This window comes from Phacochoerus africanus, chromosome 2 (genome assembly GCF_016906955.1).
Source record: "Phacochoerus africanus isolate WHEZ1 chromosome 2, ROS_Pafr_v1, whole genome shotgun sequence".
Lineage (NCBI taxonomy): Eukaryota > Metazoa > Chordata > Mammalia > Artiodactyla > Suidae > Phacochoerus > Phacochoerus africanus.
Window position 1 is genome coordinate 120,025,313 of NC_062545.1, and position 12,715 is coordinate 120,038,027.

Below are 12,715 nucleotides of genomic sequence, written 5' to 3' on the forward strand. Positions count from 1 at the left end.
ATGTAATATAGGTTATAGATGTATTACAGATGGTCAGAGTAAAGAGAATAATTAGTGTGAGATGAAACTATCAGAAAACCTTTATAGAAGATACAGTGTTTGAACTGCTCACTACATGGTGGCAAACGGTCCTTGACATTTCTGTTCTTTGATAAGAGCTCAGTTTAACAAATATCTGTACCAGGTGATATAGAGTTTCTGCCTTCAGTGAACCTACAGTCTGGTAGCAAGTCTGCATGGATCATGTAGATTAAGTGTTAGGTTTCCTTCCATTACAATACTTATATGCTATAGGGTTTTCCATTTTCTATTTGGTGACCCTAATAATGAGAAAACAGAGACTGGTGAATTTCCATGATTCTTATAATTAATTTTCCTCTATGTTCTTTTCTTCTGTTCACTTTAAATATATTTGTGTGTGTGTATATATATACATATATATATTTATTTATATAACATATAACTTCACATTTATAATTTATAGTATATATAATATAGGTATTTTAATTCCAGATAGACTTCTTTCACTTTTCATTCTGTAACTAAGAAAATTAAATAATCCTTAAAGTATGATAAAAATTGTAGTCAATGGAGCCTGAAAACCTAAGAATAAATCCTGGTTTTGTTGTTTAACTAGTCATGTTGCTTTGGGCTAGTCACTTAGCCCTTCTGGGCCTTGTTTTCCTCATTTACAAAATGAAATGACTAGAATAGGTAATCATCAAGATTTCTTCAAATTCTTAAAAACTAATTATATTTGTTAGCCTAATCATGACCCCACAGAGCAGATGAGTGTCTTAGTTATTGTTACCAGAGGTTTTCATTCTGAGTTTGTTCCTGGTACAGAATATAGGATGTGGAGGATGTACCTGGTGCCCTATAGGGAGATTAAGGTCTTTCAGCATGGCTTCCACTAAATGGCCTTAAAATCATTGCCACACATAAGTGAATTCTTTACAAAATTCTTTATTAAAGTGGTGGTGTCAGAATTAGAGACTGCCTCCCTAAATAAATCACTTCAGATCTGATCTGCTGTCAGAGATTATGTATCACACTTCAGGAAATCAAAATAATGTGTATGGGATTAGTCATACTAAATCCTTCCAGAAAAAGGAAAATTTGGCAATTCTGCTAACATTTCACCGTGGTTGTGAAGGTGGAGAAATTTTTGTATCCTTAACTGTGAGTACATGACGTAAATGAATTTTAAGAAAAGAGCTGTCTACTTAAGAGAATATCTTTGGGCAGTTTCTGAAATCTCCTTTGATTGAATCACTAAACGAGGATAAAGCCTGCCTCATCAAGTCCTGATGGTACCTGGGGATAATCCTTTGGGAGATATGAACATATTAGGATTCAGAAATTTATTACATTATCTACAAATCACCTGACCTAAAGTATAAAATAAGCAAAGCCCCTCCAGTAAGAGTGGGCCACAGGATCACTCTGGTAAACTAAGAGTCACAATTTAATTTTGGTTAGGGTTTCAGGTAAGCCTAATTATGGAAACAAGAAATAACAAGGAATTTATGTTGAACACTGATAAACATAATGTCTTCAATTCCAAAATTAGTTTAAGTGGTCATGCACTTATGTCTTAAATTTATTTCTCAAAATATTTTCTACATCTTTGATAATATACTTTAAATCTTTTTAACAGATCTTTCAAAATGGAGTCTCTGCATAACAAGATGAAAAATCCTGGGAATGATATTTTGAATATTTCAAGCTTCTATGGTTATTTACGAAATGGTAAAGGAGTTACAGATCTAGTCTAATAATTTTTTCTTCTGTGAAATAAAAGTGCTATACCTGGATAACATTCTACAGTTAAGAAGGATCAGTATACATATTTATTGTTTGATTTACTCTGCATTTTACATGGTTACAGTTTTATATTCTGTCATATTTGAAATATATATGAAACTTTGTTTTTAAAACAAGTATCTTTAAAGACACGTAATGTGATGGATTTCATCAAATGATCTTCAAAATACCTAGAAGTCTGAAACTTTTCTGCAAAGGGAACATCTTAATATTAAATTAAGGTCCTATGTGATTTATGGGGAAGTTTTACTACATCAGTATTTTTATTATCAAATAAGTGATGATTATATTAAGGAGTTTTATGGTTATATCAGAAGGTTATATAATGGTCTTTGAATTCTTCTGGTTAATAGTCTTGGTGTTTAGATTTTCTTTTGATACCAAGTGGCTAATTATTTCCTAAAATCCTCTCTAAATTTTCTACATCTCAGTAAATAGCAATTCTATCTTTCCAGTTACTCAGGTCAAGAACTTTAATGTCGTTTTGGCTTTCCCGCTTTCTGGTACCCCACATTCCATCTTTTAATAATCATGTGGTTTCTATTCAGAATATTTTCCAGAGTCTGACCGCTGCTCTCTACCTACATGACAACCCCCTGGTTTGAGCATTCTTCCCCACTTGCCTGGATACAGAAGCCTCCTAACCATCTCTCTGCTCCTATTTTTGGTTCTTATACTTTATTCTCAACTGGACATCCAAGGCGATCTATTTGAAACAGCTGGAACCTCACGCTACTGCTTAAAACCTGTCGGTAGCTTCTGTTGCACTCTGAATAAAAGCTACAGTGCTTAGGAGAGCTCCCAAGGCCCTGCATAACCTGGCTGCTCTACTATGTCATTGCACACAAACCCCTATCTGACCTCATTTCTTTGTACTCAACCCCTGCTTCACTGTTCCAGCTACACCAGCCTTTTTTACTTTTACTCAAACACAAGAGGCAGGGTTCAGCATTTTTGTACTAACTGTTCCCTCTGCCTGGAATGCCCTTTCTCCAGATTCCACTGAAGTCAGCCTGCTGCTCCCCGCCTCCATCTCCCATTCCCCATCCTTCAATTCCTCCTCAAATGCCATCTTATCATGAAGGCATCCTCCCTTCTCCCCTGTTTATCCTATGCCTTTCCCTGTTTACTGTTTTATCATAATTCTTTTCATTATCTAGCATGCTGTATATCATGTTTTCATTTGCCATCTACCTCTTGCTACTCAAAATAAACTCTAGGGAGATTATTATTATTATCATCATCATCACCATTTGTCTTTTCAGGGCTGCACTCATGGCATATGGAAGTTCCCAGGCTAAGGGTCAAATTGGAGCTGCAGCTCCCAGCCTACTGCCACAGCCATAGCAACGTGGGATCTAAGCCACCTCTGCGACCTACACCACTGCTCATGGCAATACCAGATCCTTAACCCACTGAGCAAGGCCAGGGATCAAACCCACGTCCTCATGGATACTAGCTGGGTTCATTACTGCTGAGCCACGATGGGAACTCCAGATTATTATTATTTTTTTTTATGGCAGCTTTATTCATTGCTGTGTCCCCAGTTCTTAGAACAATGCCTGCAAGGAATTAAGCAAATGCTTTTGGATTAATGGATGAATAAAAAATAGAATAATAGTTTTTGGAGATAAACCACTGAGGTTCAGGATCCAGTATGCCACTTTCTACTTATGAAACTTTGGGTATATCTTTTACTCCTTTAAAAACCGTATTTACTACATTTGTAAAATGGGAATAAGATTCCAGACTTCATGTGCATATATGTCCCAGTCTGGACTGCCCGCCTTCTCCTTAACTAGTACCCCTTACTAGGGTTATTTTCTCTAATTTTAATTTTTTTATAACACTGGGAAAGAGATTAGAATTAAAATAAAATATAAGTGGTTTCTGCAGACACCTAGAGATTTGTTAGCTGGAGCCAAAGAGATCCCAACTTTTCCCATGAATGTCCCAACCAAAGCAGCCTGAGCAACTAGTGTTATTAAGGATCAATCTCCCTGATGTTGAGAGGTGGCATGTATAGCAGTTAAAATGCAATTAGTTACTGAGGAAACATGACTTTATGTTTTAATAACTGGAAAATGGGAGGTGAAGGAAAAGGAGGGATTCACTTCATGCCATTGATTCTATAAAGTCCAAGCCTGAGGTATGAAGTGCTCATTGTGAAGAGGTGACAGGAACCAATACTCACTTCCATCATCTGAAATGATGGCCAAGTAATATGGGTGAGCCTGGGATGTTTTCTTTTTATCTTTCCCTCTGAAGTTGTAATTAATTCTTTAATTCACTGACATTGCCAAGAAAAGTTGGCTCTCATTTCCATCTCATATTAAAATTTTAACATCACATTAAAGTGTGCTGTGAACTATCCCACAATGCCAGTAAGTAGTTACAGTTGAGACCAATACTTAGCTTTGATGGTGGAGTCACAAGGTCAAAAAAATGGGAGAGGGAGGAAGGAAAGAGATCAAAAGAAAATCTTCTATTACCCGCTGTGCTTAAGAAGGGGGAAATACTGCTCCAAACTCATAGCTCTCTATCGTACTCACATGTTTTATGCACTGTTCTTGGTCATTTCAAATTCACATCATATGTTCCACTAGGAAAAAAAGAACACTAATAATGAGTCAAAAGTTTCTTACACATTTCTTTCATGTTCTCAGTTTACATTATATCAATACCTTCTATTTTATTTCCCTTGACCCCTAATGTGAGATATGTGGATATACACACGCATGCACACACAAACATATCTATTAATATATAAAATGGTAATTCAATTAAAACATATTGGACTAATACTAACTTAAACAGTTGATGTGGCATTCCAAATATATGTTAATATGCCAATTTAAATAGAGAGCGATAGTAATTTTCCCTCCAGCACACAAGCCCTCATCACTCTTCCTTATCTCACTCCTGGATCTGGCCTAGCTAATATACTTTAGACATCAGAAAGCCTTAATTCATCCATCTTTCTCATTTGGCTGATAATATGTACATTTTCAACTAATGAAAAGGCACTTATTAAGTGCTTTTTTTGTGTAGGGAACTGTGGAAATTGTGGATCAATTGAAATAAACCAAGCCATAGCTCACTCTTAAAATTTCACGCTGAACATTAGGGCATAAAGATAGAAAGGACATTCAAGAGGGCAAACTTAAGAGAAACAATACCTAAGAAAATGAGTCAAATTAAAGCATAAGTGCTATACCTATTGATCATAGTAGTATAGCTGGGTAAGGACAAATCACAGGACTCTTTTATAGGATTTTCTGTGTGATAGATACTGATTATGGCAAGGTAGAATTTCAGGAATTATTTGTATGAGGAAGGAGTTGTAAAATTCAGTGATCTGTTTTTTGAGGGCATGTCAGTCATTGCATTTTGTTGGCAAAAAGGTACAGAGATGGATTTAAGATGTAAAGATAAATTTGATTTGATGTGAATATGTCTTCATATAATTGTTAGAAAAAAATATATATATATAAATTAATGAATGTTTCTTGACTCCAGCTATATATGAACACCATCTGAGGTACTTTTAAAAAGTATTAATGCCTGCCCTACTATCACCCTGGGACCTATTAAATCAGAATCAGCTGAAGATTGAACCTGGGCATCAATGATTGTGGAAAAAAAGCTCTCTGGGTGATTCTAATGTGCAGCCAGGGTTGAAGATCATTGGGCCTCATCCATGTTTAATACTCTCAAGATACAAATGTGTCCTATGTATTTTTAGGTAAGAGTGAATCCCATCTACCTGAAGCTGACATTTCACTTTTGAAGCTAATTTCCTGTTGGAGAGATCAGTCTGTCCAGGTATGATATAGTTCATGTTTTTGAAGTTCTTGAAAAGTTTTCTTGCTGCTGGGGTGTATTCACATCCCCCTTTACCCAAGTGTACAAGTAAATAGATACTCTTGCCCTCACACATTTTCTTCCAGGGTATTTCATCTAATAGGACTAATGCAGAGACTAGTAATGAGGGAAAAGTAGAAAATAACATATACAAAGATGTACCACGTTAGGGAGTATGCATAGAGGGGGCAAAGGAAGGGATATTTATGTTGTTCTAGGGAACTCATTGCTCACTGAAGTTTCGGTTGGTGGCAGAAATGTCTATTATTTGATTTCAAAATGTACCGTGATATAAAGATCGCTAGGTCTGAGAATTTGGTAGGTATATACTTACCAAATATACTACCAAATTCTCATTAATAGAAATAATTTTTCAATCCTTTTCATCTGTGAGATGATTTATAGAGCTGGTTTCCTCAATGTCCAATTTAAGTCTTTCTTCTTTCAAGGTTTTTTGTGTTTGTGTAGTTTTGTTTTGTTTTGGGTAGATAGCTTTGTACATTGTATAATAAATATATATGCATTGATTAGATGAATATTTATTAGAACTTTTTTCTTCTTCATGAGCTTAATAAATGTCAATTTGCAAGAAAAGAATAATGATAGCTCCAACTACAAATGGTTTTTTTTTTTGGTTGGAGGGAAACAAAGTTAACTCAGAATGAATTGTGGGAAGGTTGACACACAAAACCAAATAAATAGAGTTGGAATGGTTATTAAAGCCATGGCCTACATGATTTGCTCCTAGCCTAACCTCTTTCCTCATCATTTTCCATGTTTCCCACTATCCACATTGATCTGCCCATTATTTCCAGAACACACAAAGTTCATTTCTACCTCAGGACCTTACCATACTCTCAGATTGGAATTCTCATTTTTCTATTTATCATTTGGATATGTATTCAAAAGTCGACTCCTCTGAGAAGTCTTCCCTGATCCCTCACCATACTCTTGCTCCCCCATGCTCCAGTCACCATCATATTACCCAGTTTTGTTTTCTTTGTTGTGTTTGCTTTTAATGGAAGTTATACCATTTGCATTTTTGCTTATTTATCTTCTGTCTTCTCACTGTTACAGAAGCTTGCTGAGAGCAGGGACTTTGTCTCACTCAACTCTTTCACCAATGCCCAGAAAAGCAGCAGTGACAGTAGCCAGTCAATAAATATTTAATGAATGACTGTGCAGAAAGGCTATGCAGAAAGCCTCTGTGAGAGTCAGACAAACATTGGTATATGTTGATTTTACCAGCATATTATCAATCACACTAAAAGAGTCTCTATTAAAAGTGGAATCTTTTTCCCAGTAGCCAAAGAATTTCCCAATGGGAAAAAAAAATTCTTAAGAAAAAGAATGCAATAGAATATTTATCCTGACTTGCTCTGACTAAAGAACTTTTGTAGTTGTTCATTTGACCTTCAAATAAATTGCAATGTAGTTTGGGCATGTTTGGACTAATGGACCCCAAGATTCTATGATTCTATGTCCTTCTGTAAAATGCTGGCAGCAGGACATATATTACAAGAGCATTTATTACTCACTCCGTATGAAGTTTAAGTTTCAAAGTTCTCCCCTCATTTCTGCCACTAACCTCATGAAAAACTCTGAAAGATGGGTTTAAATTGTTAAATTATTTTCCTTGTGTATAAAGTGGGAATGAGAATTCCTTTGTGTTTCAGGAAAAACAGAGGCTCTTGTAAGTATACAAGTCATCAAATTCCTTTTAAAGCTGTTCATTTAAGCAGTTAGTTGAATCATATTAACTTGAATCTACTTTGTAACATATTTTGGGAATACTACATGGTAATAGAATGATTTTATAAAAAGAACAAAATCCTACTTCAGAAGTTGAAGGGGGAATGCCTTTAAGGGAATGGGTAGGATGAGTTAATTTTGCAGATGAATGAGTTTGTCTGGAGAGCGTCTCTTTCATTTCTTACACGTGAAATACACCTGGCATAGAAATAAAAGCTGGACAAGCAAAAGCAAACTTTGTAGTTGATAACTCACATGTTTCTGAAGCAGCACCCAAGTTTCTTGGGTTTTACTTATTTATTTATTGGCCATACCCATAGCATTCAAAAGTTCTGGGGGTCAAATCTATGCCACAGCAGTGGCAATGCTGGATCCTTAGTCCACTGAGCCACCAGCAAATTCCCCGGATTTTATAATCTAACACCAGTGGATGCAATCATGAGGTCTAGGCCTCCAGAGAGTACTGTTGCTTTTCTAGGGGATGATGCAATACACGAAAGGCTAGTGTGAGCCTGGGTGTTGGGAAAATGCTCTTATACCAGAAAATCTGGACCTTGAAACCCAAATAGGCCATGGAGGCTCTTATGAGTCTCCATAATGCTCTGTGCTATTTTATAGGACTTTGCTGTTTCAAGGTGTTCTAGAAAAACTCTTAAAAATTTTAGCTTGCTATGGTGCAGTTATAATTCTAATATATGGCCCAGATGTGGCTGGCTGTCCCAGCCGATGGATTTTTAAACCTGATTATATATCTCTGCACATTCCTTCACGAGAGTGTGATACTTTGCATATCTGTCTTTTCAGGAAAACTGTATGTGCATTAGGAAGAGAGCTTGATAGCCACAGTACTTTCAATTCTAAAACACTATTAAAATCACAGTTATATAAAATTATCTATATATTTTACATTTTGTTGGAAAAAATTCAATGCGTATTATCTATCTGCAAAATTTACTGTATTTACATGCTAGAGAGACTTACATATTGACAGTTAGAAATGGTCATTAAATTTTACTTTCCATACTGTATACACTTTATATATATATATATATATATATAAAGATTTTTATTTTTCCCATTATAGCTGTATATTCTTAAAGTATACAGAATCTATTTAAATTACATTAGCATGGTTTTAGTGCCCTCTGTATACCAGATAATATGATAACACTATTATATGCTTATATACGTTGTACCATTTCTCTGAGTATTTATTTCACACCGAGCACAAAGTTTATATTTTGAATATGTCCCATTCTGTATTCACTTTTAAGTTTTGTGACTCTTAGTATCCTTCTCATTATGGTTAATATGTTTATTCTGCTATTTCTGTATTATCTTATATTTTAATGATACTCATATTAATTATTATTGCAGTATGCATTTGTCATGATAAACATGTCAAATTTTCCAAAATTTAAGTTAAAATAGTCATGGCATATAAATTTAATAATTAGAAATGTTAATTGAAGTTGCATAAATCCCTGTATAAGAATGTTGATCTGATTTGCTGTAGAGTAAAAATCTTGTGGATAGAGGACATTCTAAATCAAAATTTTGGATGCTCCTCAGAGATTATAATCATCCCAGTGTGAGAGGGCAGCCATAATCCCATGGGAGTTTAGGGCAAGTTGCCCATTTGAGTGATAGACCATAGTCTGGATGTGTTACAGGTCTGAGAATATCCTCCTATATCTTCCTGATTTTTATAGGTATGGTTAGAAGCAAGTACCATACAGCTTTCTGTGTTTGAAGGTTCTCAGTATCACAGACTTTTGTTTTATAAGTAAGGACACAAAGTCTCAGAGTAGTATGTAATTTATCAAAAGTTGCTTTTGTGACTGTCATAGCTGGATCAGAAGAAACTTGGGCCTTTTCATTTCAGACTCAAGCTCTTTCTACCACATCATTCACATCTTGGAAGCAGTGCTGTCAAATTAAATGTGCAAAAAGATTAAAATGAAATAAATTCAGTGATGAAAACTGTGAATAATTAAAACAGTTTGTCCCATCAGAATGTCTAAATGACAAGCCTGCTTCACTTACTGTGTTCTAGAATAGTATATGTTAGTAGATATCATAGCTAATAGTAAATATATATATATCAGCATATGGTAGATTTAATAGGCATGATTCATTAGTATCATGATGTATAGAATTATATTTCGTATTCATGGTATAAAATAGCTATCACAGGGTTGAGTATCTCATCACATGATATGCATGAGGAAGCATTATATATATCTGTATTACGAAAGGCAGTACTACAGTGTTAGTAGACTTGGTATGTAATAGTACAGTCACATCATTCATTAGCTTTTTTTCACAACCTAACCAAGCATATAATTGGACAAGAATAGGGGGATGGTCAGTGATCAGGAAGCTACTCTGATACTCTCAGGAAGCTCCCTATATTTGAAACTCAGGCACCCAGTTCCTTCTGCCCCTTCTTTGAGCATCTGCCTTCAGGATAAGCTCTTTGTGTGTTCCTGGAGCCTAAAAGTCTTACATGCTACCATGACACATAAAAGAACCTAAATAAATACTTATATGAATGCCTATTCCGTTTTTGGAATCAGCATCTCTAGATCATCAGTCTCGGTGCTGTCCCAAAGCCAGAGCTTTAGGTATCCTATGTAGACAGGATAAGGCAGAGGGGATGGTGGCAATTATGGAATGTGAGTCATCTTGACACAGGACAGGCTTCTGAATGGAAAGGAGCAGGCACTGGGACATGACTACATGGAAGGTTTAACTGTAAGCCAGCGGAGAGTAATGGAAAGGTATCCAAAGTTCACCTAGATCAGCAGTGGCCTTCCTTTCTCTCACTGATTCAGGACTTGGCTTTCCTTGAACTTTAACTCCTGGACTTTTCCTCATCTCTTACCAGCAAGAGGCTAAGGTACTGTAAAGCTGGCCTTTTACTGAGATGGAAGGGTATAGGGTATAGAATCTTCAGAGGACATATACCACCAAGGATATAGAATCAGGGGTTAGAAAGCCTGTCTACCACGTCTGTGTGGAACTTGGGATGTCACATCCCAGGTTCTTCATTTTAAAAATGAAGATAATGAATTAGATGTCCTTTGGCAAGCATCCCCCTCCTCCTCTCCTCAACCACAGGTCCTTGACTAAGTATGTACAATAATTGAAAGGCAGGCTTTGCAGTATTTTAAGCTATGTAAAACCATATACACATACACACAGTTCAGTGAGATTTATTATTGAAGTCTTATCTTTAACGTTCTGTATTAAACCTAGTTTAAATCAAGTGTTTTTGGCTAAATCATACTTCAGAACTACATAGTGTTTGAGGAGCAAAACTTGTCTTTAAGAGCAATATGTTATATACAATTTTCTTTATCTTCCGGTGGAAATGAAAATATTTTATAAAAAGAATTGAGAGCTTTTTAAAACTTTCTTTTTATAATCTCTGAAGATTTTTTTAAAGAACAGTATGATGATTTGTGTGCCAGGTCTTAGTAACTGGATTTCAGAGTTGTTTCAGATGCTAATTCTAGTGGGATGGAGCATTACAATTTAAGTGAAACCTATTCAAATAAAAATTTCAGGCTTTGAGTTTTGTGTAAGACCCCAAGCTTTTGTGATAACACAAAAAACTAATTCATAAAAAATACAGGTAACTGAAGCAATACAAGCTGTTCTCCTGGCAGAAGTTCAACAGCACATGAAGACCTTAAGAAAGGCATCAATCAATAATGAGCCAATGTCTGTGGCAGAGAATGGTGACTATGAGATGATACAGATCCTGCCAAAGATGGAATGGGCAGAGGAGCCAGAGCTACAGTGTACTGCAGACACTTTGCCTCTGCAAAGTAAGTGAAAAATTTATTGGCATGCGCTTTCATCAGAACTTTTTCTGCTACTTAGAACATGTTGAGAATATGAGTTCACAATATATCATTTCTGCAAAGACCAAGCCAAGTGCCCTGTTTTTGACCTATTCTGCTATCAATTTCCTCATAATTGTCAAGTTTCTAATTCTAAATTATATTTACAATTAATAATTATTTTATAGAACAAAGGTTTGTATTATTTATAAAATATTTCAAAGTTAAGTCAGTAAAAATGAAAACAGAATTAACAGTAGTAGCTTAATAGGGCATAAATTACAAAGATATCCTGATAACAATGGGTCCTCAATTTGTTTTCCTTTGATTCCATGATAATAGCCATGTGCCAGTTTTTTTTGTTGTTGTTAGTTGTTTTTGTTTTTCTTTTCTAGAAGTAAGGAATGCAGTACAAACTAAAATTAAACTGTTTCACATTTGGACTACTTGATTTTTTTCTATAAAAAATTTTACCATTGTAACTTTATAATCATAGTGTTTATGGTTTATAACCTGCAAGTGAATCTAAATTTCTGCTGTAAAATGTTATCTGATTTTTCAGCCTGTTAGCTATGATTTTAAAATTAATACATAAAAAAGTAAAAAAAAATTAAGTAAAAATTAATTTGATTTTCAACTTTATTAGTAAGCTTTTGATGAACAAATAAATTTATAATGTGATTAAATATATTTATATATTAAGAAAACATGTTATAAATTTACGTTTCAGGTGTTAAAAATTGTTAGGTACTTCTTTTAGTTCTAAAAAAGACATTTTATTTGGAAAAAAAGATTTTATTTGGGACACAGAGAAATGTTCCTATATTTAAAATGTTAAATCTTAAAATAGGTGTCATTCTTAAAAATGTATCATATTTATTTCTTCTTATTAATTATAAGATTACTGATTAGAGAGCACTATATGTAGTGAGAGAGATGTATCAGGAAAAGGCTTTTCAGTGAAGGCCAAAGACCAAAATAGATAGAATATTTCTTACTGCCAAGACAGTCACTGAGGCTGGTAAATTCAATAAGTAATTTATTAAAGCTCAATGGTGATTTCAAGTCATTTGTTTGTTTGTTGTCCAGAAATTAGCTTTAATTATCTGTTAAATTCACCCACTTTATAGAACTCCTTTTTGATCATATCCCATAACTGCAGTTGTATTACACCTTTCCAGCAAGAAGTAGAAAAATTCCTTTTTAAATCATTTTTCAGGGACTACATCTGAGTTCTTGATTCATCTGGAGAGTGTCATTTAATAGATTTCTTTCAATTCTTCAAAGAAAGCTAGTGTCATTCATCCTGTATTAACTCTCATTAGGTGGTATTTCTGTGCCTTATCCCTAAACCTTAGTGTCTAACTTATCCATTGGCCCACAGCCCTCATCCTGGGTGAGAAATTCATGGCAGGCTATCA

General features: G+C 34.9%; 1 protein-coding gene across 1 annotated transcript in view; it reads left to right on the forward strand.

Annotated features, from left to right (window-relative positions):
• The window catches only part of WDR72 (WD repeat domain 72), a 223,525-nt gene that overhangs the window by 132,754 nt on the left and 78,056 nt on the right, over positions 1-12,715 (forward strand). The window contains exons 16-18 of the mRNA XM_047766309.1: positions 1,661-1,752; positions 5,573-5,652; positions 11,084-11,279. Of these exons, the coding sequence (XP_047622265.1) occupies positions 1,661-1,752; positions 5,573-5,652; positions 11,084-11,279 (368 nt within the window). The remainder of the gene's footprint in view (positions 1-1,660; positions 1,753-5,572; positions 5,653-11,083; positions 11,280-12,715) is intronic.